Raw genomic sequence first — 23,415 nt, 5'->3', positions numbered from 1 at the left:
TCTATATACAAACCAATAGCCTCAGGTGACAACAACAACAAAAACCCAACAGATTTCAATATGTAGTCATTTTTTAGTTGGTGGGGGGGGGGGGGTCCTTGCAAATTCAGTCTAAAGTCAAACCATCTTAATGCTATGAGATGTAAAGAAAACCTCAAGAGCTACATCGTGTGACCTACATGAAACTGGGAAACTGACAGTCATTGAGACAACGATGGATTCCACTTTATATCCTGATAGGATTTCCTGATACTTCAATGAATCCATCTTGCCTTCCACACGCTGCAGGATTCCAGTGCCAGAGGATGCAAAGCAGCCCCAGAGCATCACTGATCCACCACCATGCTTGACAAGTTCAGGTATTTCATGTGTTCCTGCTCAAGCACACCTGGTGCAACTAATGAAGCCCTTGATTAGTTGCATCCGCTGTGCCTGCGACAACACCTGTTTTGCATATCTGTGCTGTTGCAAGGGATGCTATACAGGGGGTTGAATAATCTTGAAACTGGAGAAATCATTATAAGTTGCATTTTCAGTTGAATTTGGGGAAACCACTTGAAGCATTCCTTGTGGTGAACTATTTCAGTCGCTTTTGTTTGATTTGTTCATCGCAAACACCTGAAAGTCTGTAGATTTTGACAGTAAACCTGATTTGCAATGAGGGATGAATAATTTTGATTGCAACTCTATATACCCTGCTGAAAACAACAACAGAAACCCTCACAGAATTTGTAATGGATGTAATGCTTATAATAGGAATTGTATTGGTTTTACTGGAAACTACAACGGTCCCTGTGGGTCTCTACTGGTAATTTGCTGCCTCGTATTGGTGCCATGTTATGTCTAGTGGATACCATTAAGGACCAATAATGTTAATGGTAGACAACTATTTTCATCGTTTGCTCATAGTTTGCAATTGTATTTGTATTATGTGGAAATACATAATTTATGTGTTTATAAGCATAAATATCAATGTGATACTTAAAAAAATAAAATAAATAAAAGTTCTATAAGAACCCTGAGTCATCAATTATGAATTTCATATGTTTAAATATCCTTTTGTTGTTCATTTCTGTGGCACAAGTTGGAGCTGCAACATAATCAGCAATGACTATGTGATTATGTTATGGCGCTGTTATGCTACACAGCGCCATCTTGTCTCCACGCTCTATCGTCACACCGGATATGACGTAATGGGGGAAAGCATGCGGAAATAAACAGCCGAGCTGTCAAGATAGCATGGTCGAGTGCAGAGAAGGTGGGCTGTTTTTAACATAATGTGGCCCTGTAAACTTTGTATAAAGTTTATTTGACGGTAAGGTGATAATCTCTTTTTTTCTTTTTAATTCCGCGGTCACTTTGTGCTAGAATGTAAAAACAGAATTAGACAGTAAATGACAGCTAACTAGGTGTACTAAGTTAGCAGGCTAGCTATCTCGTGCTATAGCAACGTGCTACAACGGCACAATGCGGCTGTAAATATTAGCACTGGTGTCTTGTATTACCAATAACAGCCTGGATAAGTTCTCTGTAATTTCAGATGTTCTTGCGGAATCTGGTCGTCTTTGTTGTCATTTTGTAGTTAAAGAGTTCTTCAACTTCATGTCTAAAGCTTGTTATTGTGCCGTGTAACTTTCACTACGGATCTGGGTGTGTCAGAAATGTAACTCTTGCATAATTTTCTTCAATAGCTAGCAATGTTATTGTATGTCACAGTAATTCCATTAACTTTTTATTAATTAACTTCCATTATAGCTTTTTCGAGTAACCATTCCATGATTTCTAATGTACAGAAAAAAAACACTCTCACTTTTACATTCTTACATCTTTGTATATTTTTAAATTCATGTTTTTCCCCATTTCTTGGAAAAAAATAATAACCATTTTAGAATTTTAACTGCAAGATAATATTAGGAGGTGTTTAAGACTCGATACATGTACCGGATAAAGTGAAAGTAGCTAATTAGTCGAGTTAAATTCTCAATCCTGATTGGTCAGAATATGTTGATTCGATTTCAATTCAAACTATAATTGGTCAAATGTGTTGTCGTTTCTATAGTAACAGTTTATACAGAGACTCGAGGTACGTTTACGCTTGCAGAGATTTGCGGTGACTGGAGGTATCTGGTGTCCTTAGCGACAGCGACCCTTGGTGACTAGATGTGGGTGTGTCGAGCGATGTGACAAAGTTGAGAACAGATTAACTTGATGCCAATTTGGCGCGACTTGGTGCAGCGATTACAGTGAAGTGAAGACAGTAGAGCGTGATCTGCCATGCTGCCTGCGAATTGTCCGAATTGTTTCCTGGACCCGGACAGTCCGGCGCTTGTGGTTTCACCGCGGATAGATGGCCGCAATGCTAACAACACACATGGCTTCTCCTTCATCTTGTAGGATATGATGCATATAATATATGTTGAATTTTACATACAAGCGGTCTCTCTCCAGAATGTTTCATTTTAGCAGCAAGGAAACTGGGTGTGCAACTCAGCGATAAATGTTACCATGGCAACCAGTAGTAGGGATACCTACTGGTGACTTTATAGTGCAGCGACTGGTGACTTGCAGCGATAAAATTGCTGTATGTGACGCATCACATACTCATCGATCCATTTTCTATACCGATTATCCTACAGGGTCGCGGTGAACCTGGAATCTATCCCAGAGAGCATCGGGCACAAGGCGGGGTACACCCTGGACAGGGTGCCAATCCATTGCAGGGCACAATCACACACACATTCACACACCCATTCATACACTATGGACACTTTTGGAAATGCCAGTCAGCCTATCGTGACTGTGTTTGGACTGGGGGAGGAAACCGGAGTACCCGGAGGAAACCCCCGCAGCACGGGAAGAACGTGCAATATCCGCACACACAGGGCAGCAGTGGGAATCAAACCGCCAGCTCTGGAGGTGTGAGGCGAACGTGATAATCACTAAGTAACTCTGTTTTGTTTCAGGCTGCATCATACCACCTCATCGCTGATTTGTGTCCTGTAAGTGATGGAAAAGTACCATCGCTAATCCCCCCCTTCAGTGTTTTATTCCGTATTTGTTCATTTCCTTTTCGTTTCGTTTCAGGGCTTGGAGCTAATGTGGAGCAGCTGCATTGAAAGTGGCACCTGTTTGCTATGGCACCGTCCCCCTTCCCCCTTTTTACCGCCCTGCTACTCCTGACATCGCTCCCCCTGCAATCTTTTTTCTTACTTACTCCAACTCCCACTCCCCTACCCTCGTGTGAGCCTGGACGCTCGTGGGCGGTGCAGCTGAGCCATGATTCTGAGCCACATGAAAACTCCCTCGATGAGCTGGCTCAACTTGTGGCGCTGGAGGCTGGTCTCGAGAGCCTCGGTCAGATCGGACAACTCCGTGGCCACTATCTACTCTGCCAGGTGACGGACGAGGAGGAGCACCCACCAGCAGCTAGCCAGACATTGGATGCCCACCCTCATGTGGTCTGGCACTCACAAGAGAACATTCTGCGCAGGTCCAAGAGGGCCTTGGTCTTCAACGATCCCAAATACGCAAGCCAATGGCATTTGGTGAGTTTATGTAGGGAAGTATAGAACAAGGGGCATTGTGCTTCATCTCCTTTTAATTGACAGGCGTTTCAAAATCTTCTATTAAACCCGTAGCAACCGAGTAATTGATCTGATTGTTTTATTTAATATTCGGTGAGGAATAACTCGGCAATAAGGTGGGAGGAATGAATTATATTTCAGTCATTTTAAACCTATTGAATACATATATTGAACCCAATTCGTGTAACTTGTAGTATGAATGTTATGCGAGTGCAGTGCGAATGCTGTGGAAATGAAATGTGAATCCTATTTCAATACTGTGTGACTGCAGTGTCAATGCATCTTGAATGCCGTGTATGTGTAGTGTGAATGTAGTGCAAATAGTGTGTGAATGTTTCTTGAATGCAGAGTGACTGTTGTGTGACTGCTATGTGAATGCAGTGCAAATGGTGTGTGAATGCTTCTTGAATGCAGAGTGACAGTCGTGCGAATGCCGCGTGAATGTCCTGTGAATGCAGTGCAAATTGCATGTGAATGCTGCATGAATGTAGAGTGACTGCTGTGCGAATTCGGTGTGAATGCTATGTAAATGCTGCATGAATTCAGTGTGAATGTTGCGTGAAAGCATAGTGACTGTTGTGTGAATGCCGTGTGAGTGCTGCACTAATACAGCGTGATTGCCGTGTGAATACAGAGTGACCGCCGTGCGAACGCAGGGCCCGAGCTCTGTGCCAAAACGTTTAACTTAAATCATCACTTCTGTGTTAATTCTACAGTCCTCTCCCTGTCTGTTTCTCTGCCACAGCACAATGAAATGAGACCCGGCATGGACATCAACGTGACCGGCGTGTGGGAGCATAACATCACCGGTGCGGGCGTCACCGTGGTCGTAGTGGACGACGGCTTGCAGCACACACTGGAGGACATTCAGCCCAACTATGTGAGCGCATCAGCATTTCCTTTCTCTATTCCCTCTTGTCGAGGTAACAAAATGCTCGTTCATCAAACCTTGCCTTTGTTCCAGTCTCCAGAAGGCAGCTACGATCTGAACTCGAACGATCCGGACCCGATGCCGCACCCGGACTCGCACGGCGATAACCATCACGGCACACGCTGTGCGGGCGAGATCGCTGCGGTGCCTAACAACAGCTTCTGCGCTGTGGGAGTTGCGTACGGCAGCAAGGTGGCAGGTCGGTGATGACATAAGTGATGTAACACACGTAAAACAAGTCCTTTACAATACATTCATCAAACAGACCTGTTTAAATAGGAGTCATTTGTTCACAGCACATACCACAGCAGGCATGTATGTGCGTGAAAACTATGCTCTACTGTCTGTGCTGTACAAAATGTTTTTCTGCCTTGAGCATTCTTTGACCTTTCAGCTTCAACAAACCATGAAAAAAATCTCTCTCTCTCTCTCTCTCTCTCTCTCTCTCTATATATATATATATATATATATATATATATATATATATATATATATATATATATATAAAAAATGTGTGTGTAAAATATATATATCTTGCGCGCTCTCTCTCTCTCTCTCTCTCTCTCTCTATATATATATATATATATATGTATACATGTATACGTGTGTGTGTGTGTAAAATATATATATATATTATATCTTGCTCGCTCACTCTGTCTCTGTCTATCTCTCTCTCTAGAGATGTGTGTGTGTGTGTGTGTTATATATATATATATATATATATATATATATATATATATATATGTGTGTGTGTGTGTGTAATATATATATATATATATATATAATATCTTGCTTGCTCTCTCTCTCTCTCTCTCTCTCTCTCTCTCTCTATATATATATATATATATATATATATATATATATATATATATATATATATATATATAATGTGTATGTATGTATGTATGTATATGTATATGTATACGTATGTATGTATGAGGGAGATATATTTACTTGCTCACTTGAGCTAATCCCGCACTTAACCATAACAGATTTCAACCAAAATCTGCTTACACGTAACATCCGTGAGTGTTAGGGCTCAATCTCCGACAGAACAACTCTGATTTAATCTAGAACGACCTAAAAAGAGAGAAAATCTGCATTAGCTTTACAGCTCGTGTCACGTAAAAATGAAGCGCTGTTTGATGCGTACGGATTGCTGGCGTACCTGTTTTAAAAAAAAAAAAAAAAATGTCGTGTGTTTCCTTTTCAGGTATCAGAGTTCTTGACGGACCACTCACTGACAGCATGGAGGCTGTGGCTTTTAATAAACATTACCAGGTCAACGATGTGTACAGCTGCAGGTACTTTTTAAAAATTGCGTACTCATTACTGATTACAGTTACTGATTCTACACAGTGTACACAGAAGTCAGAACTAGGACACAGCAACACGTCCTGAAAAGTGCTGCAGTTATTACTAATGTGTAATGTCTCGGTAGCTTGCACGTACAAACTACTTACAGGACAACATGTTACCGTGTATTCTGAAATGACTCACGGTTTGAGAAGTTCCTTTTTAAATTGGTGTAGCAGGTCATTACTTTAATAGGTGTCATCTCATACATACAGCATGTGGCTGGTGTATAGCAGTCTGTCAGCTACTTACTGGACTAATAACACCACGTCCTTCCGAGTAGTTTAATTACCCGGGTGACGCCCAGGTATTTGCTTTATACAGAGTTTTACAGCTTTTGTCTGCATGTCATTTCTTTTTGTAGCTGGGGACCAGATGACGATGGACGGACTGTTGATGGGCCACATCCTCTGGGCCAGGTCTGTGGTACAGCACGTACTGTTTCTAATAATAATAATTTAATTTCAGTCCTGTGTCGAAAATCTCTCTAAACATCAATGGGCCTGTCTTGTTTGTATTTACTTCTTTCTCCTGCAGAGGGCGCAATCATTAAGCTTGTTATCTGTTATGTGTGCATATACACTCCCGGTCAAAAGTTTAGAAACACTCGTTCTTTATTTTTATTATTTATTTCTTACATTTTATAATAATAATAAAGTCATAAAAACTCTGGAGTAACACAAATGGAACTATGGGAATTATGTCGTGATAAAAAAAAAAATCCAAAATAAATCAAAATAATTTAGTATTTTTTTCATCTTCAAAGTAGACGCCCTTTTTGCGTAGAATTTCCAGAAATGTATTCTTGGCATTTTCTCATCCGATTTCTTAAAGGAATTTCCCCGAGATGCTTTTTAATCAGCATTAAAGGAGTTCACACTTAACGCTGGACTCTTATCGGCTGCTTTTCGGAATATTTCTCTCCGGGTCGTCCGTTTAAAAAAATAAATAAATTTTGTAAGTAAAATGTTAGTTTTTAATGATAGAAATGAATGTTCGCACGATTATATTTTTGTCTACGACACCGATTTCACACATTTAATCACACACCTTCAGATCAAAAGCTTTTTAAGAGCACGAGAAACATTTCAGCCGAGTGTCCACAAACTTTTGACCGGCCGCGTATATATAGCCTATGGTTTCTGGAAAGCCCCATCTTCCAAAGAAAAAGCTTTTCAGCGGTTATTATCTAAGTTTAAAGATGGAATGAAATGTATCAGTACTTCCAATCACAGCTAATGTGTTCATTCTAATACATTGTTGTTTCTGGAGTAAAAGAAAACCGTATACAGGGACTTCACGCCGGTGTTATTTAACCAAGAAAAATGTCAGGAAAAAATAACAGGAAAGTGTCGGTGTTTTGTAAGAGATAGATCGAGGTAAAAGCTGAAAGTCTTCTGAAAAGTTTAAGGATGGAGGACGTTGCACTGTCTGGTTTCTCGGTTACAAGCTGGAAACACGATATAGTTGAGGTCATAAGTTTACACACGCCTTGCAGAATCTGCAGTATTATTAAAAAAAAAAAAAGATAGATCATAAAAATTACATTCAGCTTTTTATTCAGTCCTGCCCTGAATAAGCTATTTCACAACAAATATTTACATATAGTCTACAAGACACAATAATAACTGGATTTACACAAATGAACCAGTTCAAAAGTTTACACACGCTTGATACTTAATACCGTGTTGTTGTTGTTGTTGTTATTATTTTGTTTAAAGATTACTTTTTTTTTTCGTCATTTAACACTGCCATTCAGAAGCTACATAAGATATTTACATGTTTCCCGGAAGACTAATTAATAATGAAATTTACACCGATCATACTCAAAAGTTTACACCCCAACCCCCAACGCCTCTAAATGTACCGTGTTGCCTTCTTGAGCATCAGTGAATGTTTACACCTTTTGTAATAGTCGTGTACGAGTCGCTCAGTTGTCCTCAGTGTGAAAAGATGGATCTGGACATCATATAGTCACTGTTGGAAAGGGGGTCAAATATGCAGAAGATGCTGGAAAAGTTAAGAATGTGCAGGACCTGGAGGATTTTTCTGAAGAACAGTGGGACAGTCAGGACGAACAAGGGACTCATGAAGAACTCTCACAATACATAAAAACATGATGTCGTTGAACATCCAGGTAACGACACACGGTATTAAGAATCAAGCGTGTGTAAACTTTTGAACTGGTTCATTTGTGTAAATTCAGTTATTCAGGATTTAAACAGCTGTTACTTTAAGGAAGGTGACTTCAGACTAGAGTCTCCGTCTACGTAGTAGGTTGAAACGTTTCAGGTTCTTGACTATGTGAGAATGCCATAAACGCACTGCCCTGACTTCCCCTTTGTTGTTTACAGATATGTATTCTGTGTTCTGAGAATATGTATCAAAACTCAGATTCCACAGAGTGTCTGATATGTTTTGTTCACTTTTCCTGCCACAGGATTCAGAATCTTGAAGTGTGTATGCACACATGTGTACGCCAGTTTCCAGCAGGAAAAAAAACACTCTTGAACTCTGCAACACAATGAGCTCCTCAGAGCAGGATACGGATAATATTTCTTAAATGATTAAAAATGACACGTAAACAAGATAATCACGTATTCGGCGCCAGGCAATGGGAATAAAAGGTCTGTTGTTGATCTGCTATGTCAGTCAAATTTCCTCTCTGTGAAAGAGGACGGTTCTGGGTGATGTTTATTGACGCGAAAGTTCCAGATTCTATAACGAAAACTATGTTCTATGATCAATTGAATACATGTTTTCAAGTGTTCCGTTTCGTTTGCTGCTGGCTTTTCCAGATTAATATGCCATAGGATTTAGCTTCTTCAAGAAGGACATCGTTCCTGTCAGTCAAGAATTTTTGGATCCGAATAGTCAGCTTTCCATCCACTCGGTTACATAGTGAAATGGTATCCGATCCAGATGTTTTTATGGTCAGCGGCTAGAACCGGTGCCATTTTATACACAGGGCAGAATGGGGAAAAAAAAAAATAAGTTTGATTAGATTTCTCAGTTGGATTTCTTTCCCTCCAATTTTCTATCACGTATCTGCATGAAATCTTTGTTCTATTCTGATTCAAAGCACATCTACGTTCATTTTGCCCAATCAGCACGAGTGCTCATCTTAACTAAACACACAAGTCAGGCGAGCTATTGGTTTAACATAACCATGCGGCCTTCTATAATATTTAAGGTTTTGTTTACTTGCCCCGCAACCAACAAGTAAAATAACATTATGTCGTCATAGCCCGTGTTTAAAGTTAATTCAAATGTTCATAGTTAGCACTTCGTTAAGTTCAGAAATCACTAGGCGACATTTCCTGCTCTATCCCTTCACAGGCCTGGCATGCATTATGGAAAGCGTTTAGTAACGGTTATTTCAGTGCGTCTCAGCGGCCCTGTAAAACGAATCGCAGTAGCCGCTGTACTCTGCAAGAAATTATTACAGAGCCCTTGGGGTTTGTACTCCGTTAATATGAAGATTTGCAAGGAAGTTGGAATTGTAAAGGAAACGTGAGTTGTACCCCTGGCTGAGTTTTAGCCTGTATTTGGATGTTGGACCTGTAATTTTTATGAAACCTACAACGTTTGGGGGTGGGGGGGGGGAGAGAATGGAGGAGCTGTAGCCTGAAGGATGCACATTCAGAAAACGATAAGGAAATTCACCGCTCAAACTGTTCAGAGGTTCTGACCGCAGAGCTGTTGGGCTTATTTTGAGGAATAAGAAAACCAGAGAGAAGTTATCTTTAGCATCGTGGCAGAGTGCAGGAGAGGAATTAGCTCCCTGGAGAGATGTTTCCTGACTCGGATGAAAGGCAGAACACGCAATGTTCTGGAAATTTGGATACCACACACGCATCTGTTTTATAAAGATCCAGAAAGAAAAGAAAAAAAAACGTTCTACAAAGCTATTAGCTACAAAGTAGCGCTGAAATGTTCGGATTTTAGCTTGCTCCAACACCAGCTATTGCATTGGGGTCAAATTTGACCGTGTATGTTTGTCTAATCTTTGTCTAAAAAAAAAACACTTTTATATCCTTACAGGCAGCACTATTACATGGAGTTCAACATGGCAGAAAAGGCTTCGGGAGTATCTTTGTTGTCGCCAGTGGCAACGGAGGCTTGTATAGTGACAACTGCAACTATGACGGCTATGCGAACTCCATCTACACAGTCACTATTGGTAAAAAGAAAGAAATAACTGAATAAAATGCACCTTTATTGTATATTTAAACTATTTAAATCTAAATGACTGCTTCATCTGTTGCTATTATTTTCATAGAAGCATTCTGCTCATCCTGTCTTCTCTAAGGATAAATTATATTCCTCCGTGTGTGTGTGTTTTAGGGGCAGTAGATGAGAACGGGAAAATGCCGTTCTATGCAGAAGAGTGTGCGTCCATGCTAGCTGTGACTTTCAGCAGCGGAGGAAGACAGCTGCGCAGCATCGTGAGTGTGACCGTTTCCTGTACTGTGCTGCTTTTCTGAGATTTACACTATAAACAAACAAAAAAAAAAGCACAGACCGGCTGAACAGACCTAGACTTATGCACTTAACACCGTGTTAACATGCTGCACTTGAACCAAATCGAGCTAACGAAAGAGCGGTAAGTTTGGAGGGTAAACGGGTTAATCCAGGTAACCGGTTAAACCTGTAGATAAAGTGTTCAGACAGCGCTACTATAGTATGAAAGGTGTAAACAAGTATGTATCGTGTGTGACAAGTGCCTAATTACGAGCCAAACGCGAGCACGTGAACTCGGATTCACGAGTCATGGCGACACGGGAGCGTGGACAAAACCCAAACACGTTTTCATGCTGTAGTTAGTCTGAGAAGCAGGCTGGAAATCAGCAAAGTCTGCGAGGATTATTCCATCCACGCTGGCACCCTGTGTGCAGAGCTGCTTTTCCGTAATTTCCATTAATAAGCTAAGACGCATCTGACCTATATCATAAATGTTGTGACACTCGCCGCGATGTTTGTATGACAGGTCCACTCTTTATCCGTAGCTCTGTATACACTCTCGCTGTATAAACTGTATAGCTTACAGTAGCAGTGACACACGATGCACGTCTCCGACAACGTCCACCACCACACTGTTTTGTTAAATAGTACGTTAAAATAGTTCTACACCACGCTGTTAATATACTGTTTAGGACAGTAAGATGAGTTTGAAAATTTTTACACACACATATACATACAAGTCCTAGCAAAATAACAGTGTGTAGGGAGAACATTTGAAGAGGCCTGCTTTGGAAAAGCCTGGACCGTGCAGCTCTGTTTGGCATTATTTATCCCCGTGTCCATAGTGACATGGTTTTGGCAGCGCTGACCCAGACCTCAACTGTGTTTTAGCCATTACAGCGATCCAAAACCTCAACCAGAGTCAGAAAACGGTGCTCGCAGTTAGTCGCGCTGCCTTTCTGCGAACGTTCAATCATGAGAATAGAGTCTGATGCTTTTTCTCAGCTCAGTGCTGGGCCATGGAAATTTTGTCACTTAGGGTTGCATATTAATAATATTTCCATCACAGGGCTGTTGAACGCTCGATTCGGGCTGGTCAGAGGGCGTCGGTTAGTTACAGCAGCTCGGAAAGTAGTGCCGGCTGATGTGGCATTTCTCCAGTGTGGGAATCAAAGTCTATTCAAATAACGTGTTATTGTTCAACAAAGCGAAGCAGGTGAAGATTTATAAAGGAGATGTTTATTTAAACATTTTATAAAGGAAGTAAGGAGTCTCCACTGTCGACAGTGGTGAAGCTGTAACTTCAGGATGAAGGACTAGAATTTTTCGGTAACTTTTTAAAAGGAAAAAAAGGAAAGGCTGTGTGAGCGTATAGAAGGTTTCATCCGTGTTTGGGGAATACGTTTCTGATTATTCAGCATTGACTGATACCAGGGCTGGGCGATAAAGCAAAAAAAAATATTTAAGTAATATCGGGCTACCGTTTAAATATCTCGCGCTATTCACATTTTTTAAAATGGCGAACGAATGTGAAGATGACTTCTGACAGACTCGGTTTTAAATTTCAGGTACATTTAGTGTGAAGTCTAACGATTTAAGGCAGATGCATTAGTTATGCTCTAGTTTGTCATCGAAGGATTTTAGAATTATATTTCGCTTTCTGTCACTCTCATTTATTCCAGTATACTGCTAATATTTCCATTTTCCACCTGATTGGAATTAAAGGGTGACGTGTGTAACCGAGGAACAGCAATAGTGTCGCTTTGGATTCGGTTATTTTGCAGCAGTCGTTCATTCCGACTTTTATTTTGTCCGCACACTCCGTCTGCGCTATACGGGTGTGTTAAATGCAGTCTATAGACTTCTGTGATCTCGCTTACAACATTCTGGCACTCGCATACAAACGATACTGGACGATTGTTTAGACGTTTGTCATGTGCCAGCCTCTTCGGTTTGTTAGCATAACCATCGAGCTGCGTCACTCATCGACTTCTTTTCCAAGCTCAAACATGGCGTTTAACCGATCGCAGCTTTGTTTCCTCTCATCCTGTTTTTTATTTATTTATTTATTTTTTAAACATGTCAACAGTTCAGATCCAAACATCACTCTGTATTAATTCCCGCTTTTAGTTTTAAGAGGAGAGAGAACTGTGAATGAGCCACTGAGGACTTCTGAAGTTGTTTGTTTGTTTGTTTTGTTTTTGGTGAAGCAGTCCATTCACAGAAGACTAGGATTTAAATAATATGAAGTTATGTCCATCTATCCTGTGAAGAAGAAAAGTTCCAGTGAGAATTTGCTCAAATAATGGACGACTGATATTTGGAACTCTGTAAATCTAGTAGGCTTTAAGTTACTTAACAAGTACATCTAGATAAGCGTTTGATTGTGGAGGAAAATCAGAAAAAAAAAAAGATGCATCATATATACAGAAAAAAACAGAACAGGGCTTACTTTAATAGGTAAATAATCAACAACAAGGTGGTGTATTGCAGCCCATCATGAAGTGTAGTTACTGTTACCATGCTGAAGTTGATTATTTTCCAAGCCAACATGTACCTAAGTGTAGTAGTAGCAGTAGTAATAGTAATAGTAGTAGTAGTAGTAGTAGTAATAATAGTAGTAGTAGTAGTAGTAGTAGTAATAGTACTAATAATAGTAGTAGTAGTAATAATAGTAGTAGTAGTAGTAGTAATAGTAATAATAATAGTAGTAGTAGTAGTGGTAGTGGTAGTAGTAGTAATAGTAGTAGTAGTAGTAGTAGTAGTAGTAGTAGTAATAATAGTAGTAGTAGTAGTAGTAGTAGTAATAGTAGTAGTAATAGTAGTAGTAGTAGTAATAGTAGTAGTAATAATAGTTGTAGTAGTAGTAATAGTAATAGTAGTAATAATAATAATAGTAGTAGTAATAGTAATGGTAGTAGTAGTAGTAGTAGTAATAGTAGTGGTAGTAGTAGTAATAATAGTACTAATCATAATAGTAGTTGTAATAGTAGTGGTAGTAGTAGTAATAGTAGTAGTAATAATAATAGTAGTAGTAGTAGTACTAATAGTAGTAGTAATAATAATAATAGTAGTAATAGTAGTAGTAATAGTAGTAGTAATAATAATAATAGTAGTAGTAGTAGTAGTAGTAATAATAATAGTAGTGGTAGTAATAGTAATAGTAGTAGTAATAGTAGTAGTAATAATAGTAGTAGTAATAGTAGTAGTAATAATAATAGTAGTAGTAGTATTGCACAAACTGCTGTTATGGAAAATTAATCGACCAATCATAATTTTGAGAATTCGCCAGAGCTGTTGTGTGTGTGTGTGTGTGTGTGTGTGTGTGTGTGTGTGTGTGTGTGTGTGTGTGTGTGTGTGTGCGTGTGTGTGCGTGTGTGTGTGTATGTGTGTGTGTGTGTGTGTGTATATATACTTAATTTTCACACAGTAATGCATGCATTTGTATGTATATGGGTGTTTCTGTGCGTAGGTGACATCAGACTGGTCACTCCAGCATGGCACGGGCTGTACCGAAGGGCACACGGGTACGTCTGCAGCAGCTCCTTTGGCAGCTGGCATGGTGGCACTGATGCTGCAGGTCCGACCTTGCTTAACTTGGCGAGACATTCAGCACATCATCACATACACGGCTACACAGGTATGACATTCATCAGAAACACACGCATAACCACACACACATCCAAGCTGGTAATTCTTTTCTATCCCTCTGTCTTGCAAAAAAAAAACATTGGGTTAGCACAGACGTTCGGGTTCTGCACCAGCGGCCGTGAGTTTAAATCCCAGGCTGTTATCCCTCACCTGCCCCTTAACTGATGCATGCAGTGTATAATAAATCCAGCTCTTACACAGCTCTGGGCATTTAAAGGCATTTTGATGGAGTATAAGAATAACACAGGACAATACGTTCCAAGTCAGTTATGGTTGGCCGTTCTTCCTTATTTATACAGAAGCGGAACCTAACACTAATTCATTTCACATTTTCTGTTTTACCCTGTTGATGTTAACGAGGTTTAAAAGATTTTCAAAAAACTAAACAGCAAAGGGTGTGGAACGTTCAATGAGGACCGTGGCAAGAACACTGATTAAATATAGGGCTTGGCGATGTTTTCACAATGCGTGTAGAAAAAAAAGAGCAAATATTAAACAGGGTCAGTCTGTATAACGAGGGCGAGGCAAATTTAAAAAAATAAATAATTTTAAGTGCAATATAAATGAGACTTGAATATTATTTTTATCGTAGAATCTGGACACCCGTTCAGCACACAATGAACAAATGGAGATTATGCAGATGAATGATACACTTCTGTAACACTATTTGCAATAACCAATGTAAAATTAAGGTTTTGCGACTAAAAGTGCTTAAAAGTGCTCATCAACCCATGTATTCATTTATACATTTGTATTCGTTTATTATTCATAACCTTGCTCCTGCTATGAATAAAGCACTTAAAAAAAAAAAATTAAACACCTAACCTAACTGATATCACTTTACACACGTCATCATATTGGCCAGTCTTATATATATTTAATATTTAGATGCCATGACAAGCAATCTGTCTAATAGTTTCTCTAATAACTAAAATACCCCACTTTTTTTTTTTATAGGTGATACCAGTTCACAACACTAACATCCATGGAGTTCTAATAATATTTCTAATGTGTGTTCCTGTGAATGCTTTTCAACTTGTGTACAATTGATGTGTGTATTTGTAGTACGACACCGATGTAGATTGGAAGACCAATGGCGCTGGCTTCCACCACAGCCACAAGCATGGGTTTGGCCTGCTCAATGCCTGGAGACTGGTCAACGCTGCCAAGGTACATCCTGCCCTCGTGTGTGCTCTTATGTTCAGAGGTATACGTGAAGCTCAGAGGTAACCGTGCGAATGTGTGTTTGTGCAGATTTGGGAAACTGTACCACTCTTGGCGTCTTATCAGAGCCCAGTTTTAAGAAAAGGAGACACAATCCCAGCCTTTCCGAAGAAACTTATCCTCACTTTGAATGGTAAGACCTGTGCGAACGTGGTTATATGGCACATAAATGGAAATTTACAACAGAATAGGTACTGATCTAAGGGTACGTATGGTGTATGGGTTAGTCATACACGAGATAATTAATGACATCACATGATTATTAAGTGCATGTGATGAAGTGCACATTAAATAACCGGGATAAATTAAAACAGCATGGATAACATGTTAGATTAAGGGGGAAAAAAGGGCGGGGGGCTCGACCCAGGCATCTCTCTGTGAGGTCCGTGATTCTTAGTAAAAAATAATTCTCTGTGTTTACGGAACGTCCCTTTATGTCCTGCAGCAGCATCACAAGAATCTTAAAGAGCAATGATTTACCGGCCAGATTTTGGCCCGCGGATTCATTCTTCAGCATTGCCTGTTGTCCATCTTCAGCAGCTTGATTACCATCTCTAATACATGGTGACATCACTGGCAGACATATTTAGCAAAGCGTGGAAGGCCCAAAACCACAGACTGGCTTGAAAAACTAAAGCTAAAAAAAACTTTTGCTTTTCAAAAGCAGTACTGCAGTACTTTTCTCTCTCTCTCTCTCTCTCTCTCTCTCTCTGTTTGTTTTTGTGTCCGTCTTTCTTTGGCAGTACAGAATTATAGGTTTAAATAGATGAAGGGATTGACAAATCCTAACTTCATTGCCTAGCACTCTGGGGAAGGTGATGCGTGCTGGTCAGATACATGTTTCGGTTGCTCCTAAACCTGAAGGCTGACCTAATTTAACGAGTTCGTTAACACTAGGCCTGTGCCATAATATATCGTCCATGATAGACACTGGTACAGTTCTTCCACATGATAAGAATTCGTCGTCCCGTGATATTACTCGTGTCTACGGACGAGAACAATGGAGCATTGCGGAAGGCGGCGTTCCAACCCTAGTATGCAGTTTAAGAATAAAGTCAGAATGGTTCACGTTTCAAACTTGTACTTGATTTGAATCATTTATCAGGTTTATATCCTGTTGTGATGTTCTGCAGCATAGAAAAGTATTTTTTCTAACATAATCTATTTTTCATATCATCGTTTGTATCGTTACCACAAAAAAAAATACCGTGAAATATTATGATATAGTTTCAAGCCTGTACATCGCCTATCTGTGATTAAAACCAGCTAATGTAAATAAAGCGAGTGGAAGATTCTATGTAACCGTAGTCCAATAGTACTCTCTCGATGATGCCTTCGACGGGTACGTATTTATCATTGTATGTCAGGTCTGCGACGCGATATAATAGAATTTGCTCCGTTTCATCAGCTTTTGGACTGCTCCAAAGCTTTGACACCGGAGACTCCTTCCGAAAAAGCTCAATAAACATCATCAGTCGCACCATACAAGTCTATGCTTTAACTATAAAGCAGCAGAACAAGAGCATCAACATAAACCTTGCAGCCGTAGCTACAGAAAACGAATCGGCCAATCGGAATCGAGAATTTACGGCATGTTCGGAAGTAGACGTAATCGCATCGTTGTGCAAAACACAACGTTTTATTTATTTATTTTTTATTTTTATGGCCTGCAAATGAAACAGACTCTGCTCCTCCTTCACTAAAAAGTTTAATTCTTGCTTGTAAAGACACTTTTTTGCCCCTCTAATCAAGCTCTTGTTTCTATTACATGTATAAAAGGACAAGTCTCATGTGGCTTGTAGTTTAAATTTGATCAGTCTGTTTTCGTCGTCCAGATCCTGCTACTCGTTACCGAGGAGGCTGATTGCGAGTGTTTGTTTGAGATTACGAGAGAGGGAGAGTGAGTTTGGCTAGTCCCTCCCAACTGGCAATCACCAATCTGCCCTTATTAGGCAATGTTTTGCAACATCTGTGTCACTGAATGCACAGAGAAGCCAAGCCATGTCTCATCCCATTTCTTTCCTCTGTTTCTATTTGTCTTCATCGGTTCGCTCCTTTATAGTCGCCACCCGAAAACATTTACACGCCGTTGTAGAACCATTTATATATATATATACCAACATATCTATCTGTATGTTGCCTCAGGTCACTAATTAAACCTGTGTGTTCGTCAGTTTGAGAAAATACAGAACCATATTTTCTAGCAGTCTGTGTGGTGTGAGTGTGAAAGAGAGAAAGGGGGGAAAAATTTTTCACTTCAGTCGCTGCCCAAGAAAACAATCAGACACATACTTTGGAAAGAAAAACGCCGTAGTTATTATGTGACAGACAGCATGCTTACGTATATGAATCAGTCCAAAAACGCAGAACTTTCATTCAGAACGGAGCGTTTCTGTGCACGTCTGGTTCCCATCGAGTAGCACGTTTAATCCGAAGTCGTCCCAGTAGGAGATCGAAAAAGAAGCTTGTGCTGTTTTAAGAAGTCCCAATTAGCACGGGTTAGAGAGTTTAAAAACGTTAAGGCAACGAGATTTGCGCTTAATATAACTTGGCTCATCGTTTAAGGACTAAAAACGCGAGCGGATACACTGTTCTAGGAAAACGATCCATGACACGGTGGCGCGATGAAGCGGAGTCGGAGTTACCGTGCCGAGGTTGATTATTTTCCTATGACGGCACATCCTGAAGCGTTTCATTCCCTCTTAAAGCACAGCAATTTAACGATTTATTCATTACAAAGCAACGCAGCATACTTTTTATCCGTTTGTAGCTGCGTTTAAGTTGTTGACGTTAGTTTCGTGTTAGCGCTTGCAGTACATTTTAGCAATAATAAACAGTCACGCTCTCACCTGCCGTTTTTTTTTTTCTCTCTCTCTCTTGCTTAAGATTAATAAGAAAAGAAAAATAATACAGCTTGTCGTGTTACAAAGAAAGCACAAATCTTCTCTCCTTGAGGACAGTTGAAAAGTTCCAGCTTTAACTCAGACTTTGACAAAGCACTGACACTGACACTGGAGACTCCTTTCTCCCATCCATCCATCCATTTTCTGTACTGCATATCCTACACAGGGTCTCGGGTGAGCCTAAAGCCTATCCCAGAGAACTCGGGGAACAAGCCGGGGGACACCCTGGATGCGTTGCCAACCCATCACAGGGCACATTCACGACACTGCGATCAATTCGGAAACGCCAATCAGCCTACAACGCATGTCTTTGGACTGGAGGAGGAAACCGGAGTATCCGGAGGAAACCGCCGAGCCACATGCAAATGTCACGCACAAACCTCAGAGGTGTGAGGCAGACGTCCTAACCACTAAGCCACTGTGACCTCGGGTAACGGATCATAACTAATTAGATTTGTTCGATCGCAAGTAGACGACCACATAGACCTCAGGAGCAGGCTTGCCTTTCTTCACGTTCTAGCTACTTAGTAGAGTATAGATCAAATGTTGTACAACGTATCACACACACACGCACTTTGTGACAGCTCTGGAGTGGTTAGTTCAGTCTCTGTAAATGCCTCTAGTCTCAAGAATCATGTTCAAAGAGAATCAACAGACCAGACAAATGGGGCGGTTCAGTTTATGAAAAGGTGCGACATGTCGAGTACTATTCGGGAAAAATTCTGTTGATTTTAAAAACAATAAACATGTAACCTCCTTCTCAGACGTCATGCTTACTTGTGTGTGTGTGTGTGTGTGTGTGTGTGTCTCATGGGATTTTCAGTATGCAGTTAACTGCAACACAACTCTCCTCATGGATTTCTGAGCTCATCAAATGCTTGTCGCTTGTTTATGTTTGGCTGGACATGTGTGCTGCTGTTTATATTTCGCGTGGTTGGCGACGATACTGTTGTTTTTCCCCTGTGAGAATGCATGCTCTTCTGAGAGCTTTAAACTTCCAACGATATTTAAAGGCCAAGGCTTGTTCGAGTTTGACTAGTAGGTACTTACCAGTAGGTTTGACATCTATAGGCTTGAATAAACAAACTATAACTTGAAGACACTGCCTCATCTGGGTTTCTCTCTCGTCTCCGAGTCCTTAAGGTTACTTCCGTATATGGAGATGGTGTGTGGGAGCACGTTAGCAAATAATGTTTGAGGAAATGCCAAGGAATTACAGCTCGCTGGACACTGGTACAGGAATTCAGTGAGTTTTGTTTGCAGGGACGTCACAGAGCACTGACAGGGGCCAGTTCGGGTCGGTTATAAACGTGAACAGGAGTAATCGATTGTAGCAGCTTCGATTGCTTTTGGTTCTCTGGTTCTCGTAACCCCTACTCCGCACCAGGAACGGGTTTGTCCGAATCAATTTGTCAAGACGTGCTGCCGAAAATGTTACTCGAACACAAACATTTGCCTTGGAAGCGTTTCGGTGGTGGACTAGCATTCCGTCCACAAATAAAACGTTTCGACCTGAAAAACCAATCAAACGCTTTTGAGAACCTGACATTAATGAATATTCCTGATTGTAAAACGTTACAAGGATACAATCTGTAATATATTGTAATCTCTCTCTCTCTCTCTCTCTCTCTCTCTCTCAGTCACCGCTGTAGACCTCAGACAATCAGGCATAAAGACCTTAGAGCATGTAGCTGTTACGGTGACAATAACTCACCCGCGGCGTGGAAATCTCGAGATCGTGCTCGTCTGCCCAAGCGGCATGACCTCACTCATCGCTGCCAAGAGAGCCTTGGACACGTAAGCTCAATATCACTAATTCTTTCTCATACAGATGTGTTCTTGCTGTCTTTAAAGGTGTGGTATGTAATTTTTTTTTTTTTTCTAGAACTTTAATAATGATATAAAGAGCAGACAAGATAGCAGAGAAAAACTTGTTATGCAGTATTTCCATGTACTGTAGCACACATTCTAAGGATATATTTTTGAATTTTCTGGCCCAGAAATAGGCTCCAATCTAATCTAATCTAATCGAATCTTACTTAAGCGTGTGTGTCTTTTTGGCTGGGGTCAGTCAGTAAAGAGGAAGAAGGCTTGTGAATGTTTTTATTAAAACCGTTCGATAAAGCACTCTACAACTTACATATTGCTTCTTTAACCAATAATGCGGCTAAATCTTTGGAGTGATTCTCAGCCTTTGTGAAAGCCCCAGTGTCTTCTTGTGGCGTGACAGTTAAATAATTTGCATTTATTTTAATTATTTTTTATTTTTTTATTTTTTTTGGTGGGGGGGGCACTTTGCTGTTTTGTGACCCTCATGAATCCGAGCTTCAAGAGCAAGCTGAGAATCTCTGATCTCTAGTTAAACCTAGACACGCGTAGTCAGTCATCTGACGTACTGATAATCGCCTTCAAACCTAATCAAGCTCTGAATGCGTTATTGTAATTATCTTATTTATTTTTTTGTACAGAGATACCACTGGCTTCACAGACTGGACTTTCTCCACTGTGCGGTGCTGGGGAGAGCAAGCTGTAGGCCAGTACAGCCTCCACGTCACTGACCACAGTAAGACTCTTTTTACATGTGGCACTTTGGAAACATATTTCAAATTCCTGAGCCTTAAACTCGCCTTGTCTGCCTTCTTTTTTTTTTTGTTTGCTTGTTTGTTGTTTTTTTTTTTTTTTCTTGCTGTCACAGGAGAAGCGTCGTATTCTCTGGGCACGCTGAAGCGCTGGAAGCTCACTCTGTACGGCTCAGAGATGTCCTTCCAAGAAGTGATGAACAGACAGAGGTGAGATAGATGACCTGCTAGTTTCCTCATTTCGACAGATTAAGAAAAGGAATAGCTGGAGGAGTTCCTTTTCCCTCACTGTAGCTGAACTGTGATAGGCAGTTGTTGTGTTGATTGACAGGCTTGTAGACGAGGCTATGAACGGCCAGTTTCTGAACAGCAATTTCTCCATGCCGTGTCCACCCGGCTTGGACATTCCTCCTGAAGTGGAGATCCCATTTACCTCCAACAGCCTGAAGGTATGTCTGTATCTCAGCCTCACACACACTCACTCACACACTCGCACACTCTCCTTTTAATTGGCAGCACCTAATAAAAAACGCATTCTTGATCCCTTTTTAAGAGGCGCATGCATTCCAGATGTTCACAGATTAACATCCTTAGCGCTATTGCTACAGATGGCGTTCGCACGAGCTAAGCGTAGCATTGTGCTGGTGGATGTAAGGTTTGTTTAGAACGATTGCCTTTAGACACGTGCATTTAGTAGTCATATTGTTTAACTCCACGTGTTAATATTATGACGCTTAGCAACTTAAACCTCAGTAAGGTGTCAAACGTTGAGAAAATTTCCTGATTTTGTGAAGTGACTGATGTCTCTGGGTCAAAAAAAAAAATTAGGAGCTAAATTTTGCATGGTGCCAAAGCACATGGTGTTTTTTTCCCGTTTGTTTGTTTGCTTGTTTGTTTGTTTGCTTGTTTCAGTTTCAGTGTTCTCTGGTTCAGTCCGATGCTAATTTCCCCTTAGTGTGAAAGTGTGTGTCAGATCCAGATCCAGAGAGTACTGTAGGTGAATGAATGGGGGGAAAAAAAATTGATCAGCCAATCACATTACATCAACTATTTCTTTATTTTTTTTCCCTCTTCTTTGACGGTTTAGTTTGTAATCACATAATAAACCAGTTTAGCAGCGTTCGCTAAACTAGCCAGTCAACTAAACGTAGCATTGCTCTATTTAGCTATTTAGCTTAGCAGCTAAATAATGATGATGCCCACGGATGTCTATACTGTACTGAAAATGACCGCGTTTATTTTGCCGTGTTACATCACGTTGCCGAGGGTTGTTTAATAATAAATATACGTATGTAATATTGTTAACGTTGTCGCAGTAAGTTCTGTCGTGTCGCGTTGCAGGTTCTGCTGCTCGTGTTCTGCTTTGCATTCTGCTGGTCCCTGTACTACCTGCTGGAGCTGATGATCGCATACTTGCACGGACTGCGGCGCGGGTCTGCCACCTCGAAAGACAGCCGGTTTCTGCAGATGCTGACGGACTTGGAGGCCAAAATGCCCCTCATAGGAAGCGACGATGGCACGTAGCCCTCAGGTGGGGGAAGCAAAAACAGGAAGTGATGTAACTAACGCACCTTAATTGAGCCGAGCTAGTCCCTGCGTACACACTGGCCAGTTTCAAGTGCTCGGTCAGGAACTTTAAGGTGATTAGCAGTGATGTTTATTAGGGTTTCGTGGACCTTTCAGTCAGCGCATCCAGTGATGTGCTCTCCGTGTTAATTTTGAAGCTGCACACTGTTCCATTCGGGCACATCGGGGTTTAAATAACATAAATGTATTCGCGAGAATCAAAGTGTTTACAGCGGGAGAAGAATCCTGCTTTTGAAATTAACAAATGACTTGATATTGCTGGTACTGTGGATATTTTCTTTTAAGTGTGTGTGTGTGTGTGTGTGTGTGTGTGTGTGTGTGAACATGAATGAAGAGAATGAATGTATGGTGCTTTCAGATCTGTTTTAGAGAAAAAGAAGAGCGCTATATTTTTATTAAATTATACTTTTTTTTTTTTTTTTTTTGCCAGTTTTGTTCATTAAATGTATATATTGACTGGGTCAAGTTAAAGCAATGCATCCAGCACTTTTTTTTTCCCCTTCCTTTTTATTTTTTGTAAGCTTTAAATGTAAAAATGGGAACAAATGAGCAATTAATTAGGCAATATACGTGTACTATACAGGTATTTCTATATGAATGGATGCCTTTTGAGACGTGAAGTCTTTTTACTGAGGTGAAGTGTTTTACTTTTACCTGTTTGACAATCCAAAGACAAAAATATGATCAACAGCTGGTCTGAATAAAGTCTTTTTTGGCTGAATCTCTTCTCCTATTTCACTTACCGGTAGGATATTAATAATCAATATGGGTGTTTATATTGAACGATCTGTATAAAGCAGCAGGACGTTATGCTGTGCGACATTTCTCGTGTGTGTGTGTGTATACATTCAGTTACATGTTGGCACTAATCAGAAGCATTGTACATTTTGTTTCCTGACCGAATTTATTGGCATGAGACTGGTGCTGATATAATTATTCCGCAGGGAGATTTTTTTTTTTTAATCCATTGGTTGCATTTAAATACCAAAAAAATCATTTAAACTATACGTACTGTATGTTGAACACTTGTTTACACCCGAACTGTCATAAGTTTACTTCTCCAGCTATTTAATGCTCTAGTGGAAGAAGGTCTTCCCTATAGTTCAAGTCCTGAGGGAGCCAAAATGGACATGTTC

The 23,415-nt window shown here is 40.4% G+C and overlaps 1 protein-coding gene across 1 annotated transcript; it reads left to right on the top strand.

Annotated features, from left to right (window-relative positions):
* The first annotated feature begins 1,173 nt into the window (after positions 1-1,173).
* pcsk7 (proprotein convertase subtilisin/kexin type 7) lies at positions 1,174-23,000 on the top strand. Its single transcript, XM_053651298.1, has 16 exons — positions 1,174-1,315; positions 3,085-3,545; positions 4,330-4,464; positions 4,549-4,714; positions 5,729-5,819; positions 6,236-6,290; positions 9,916-10,054; positions 10,219-10,319; positions 13,808-13,975; positions 15,052-15,156; positions 15,241-15,343; positions 19,754-19,910; positions 20,582-20,676; positions 20,809-20,902; positions 21,024-21,141; positions 22,034-23,000. The coding sequence occupies exons 2-16, from the start codon at positions 3,135-3,137 to the stop codon at positions 22,214-22,216; spliced, it is 2,121 nt and encodes a 706-aa protein (XP_053507273.1). The 5' UTR covers positions 1,174-1,315; positions 3,085-3,134; the 3' UTR covers positions 22,217-23,000.
* The last annotated feature ends 415 nt before the right edge of the window (positions 23,001-23,415 follow it).

This window comes from Ictalurus furcatus, chromosome 20 (genome assembly GCF_023375685.1).
Source record: "Ictalurus furcatus strain D&B chromosome 20, Billie_1.0, whole genome shotgun sequence".
NCBI lineage: Eukaryota > Metazoa > Chordata > Actinopteri > Siluriformes > Ictaluridae > Ictalurus > Ictalurus furcatus.
The sequence above is the reverse complement of the archived record's forward strand: the minus strand, read 5'-3'. Positions and strand labels throughout refer to the sequence as shown.

Coding starts and splice junctions, on each gene's coding strand:
- pcsk7 (XM_053651298.1), top strand. CDS start 3,135: ATGGCACCGTCCCCCTTCCCCCTTTTTACCGCCCTGCTACTCCTGACA. Junction 10,320..13,807: donor GAAGACAGCTGCGCAGCATC/GTGAGTGTGACC, acceptor TTCTGTGCGTAG/GTGACATCAGACTGGTCACT. Junction 20,677..20,808: donor CCTCCACGTCACTGACCACA/GTAAGACTCTTT, acceptor TTGCTGTCACAG/GAGAAGCGTCGTATTCTCTG.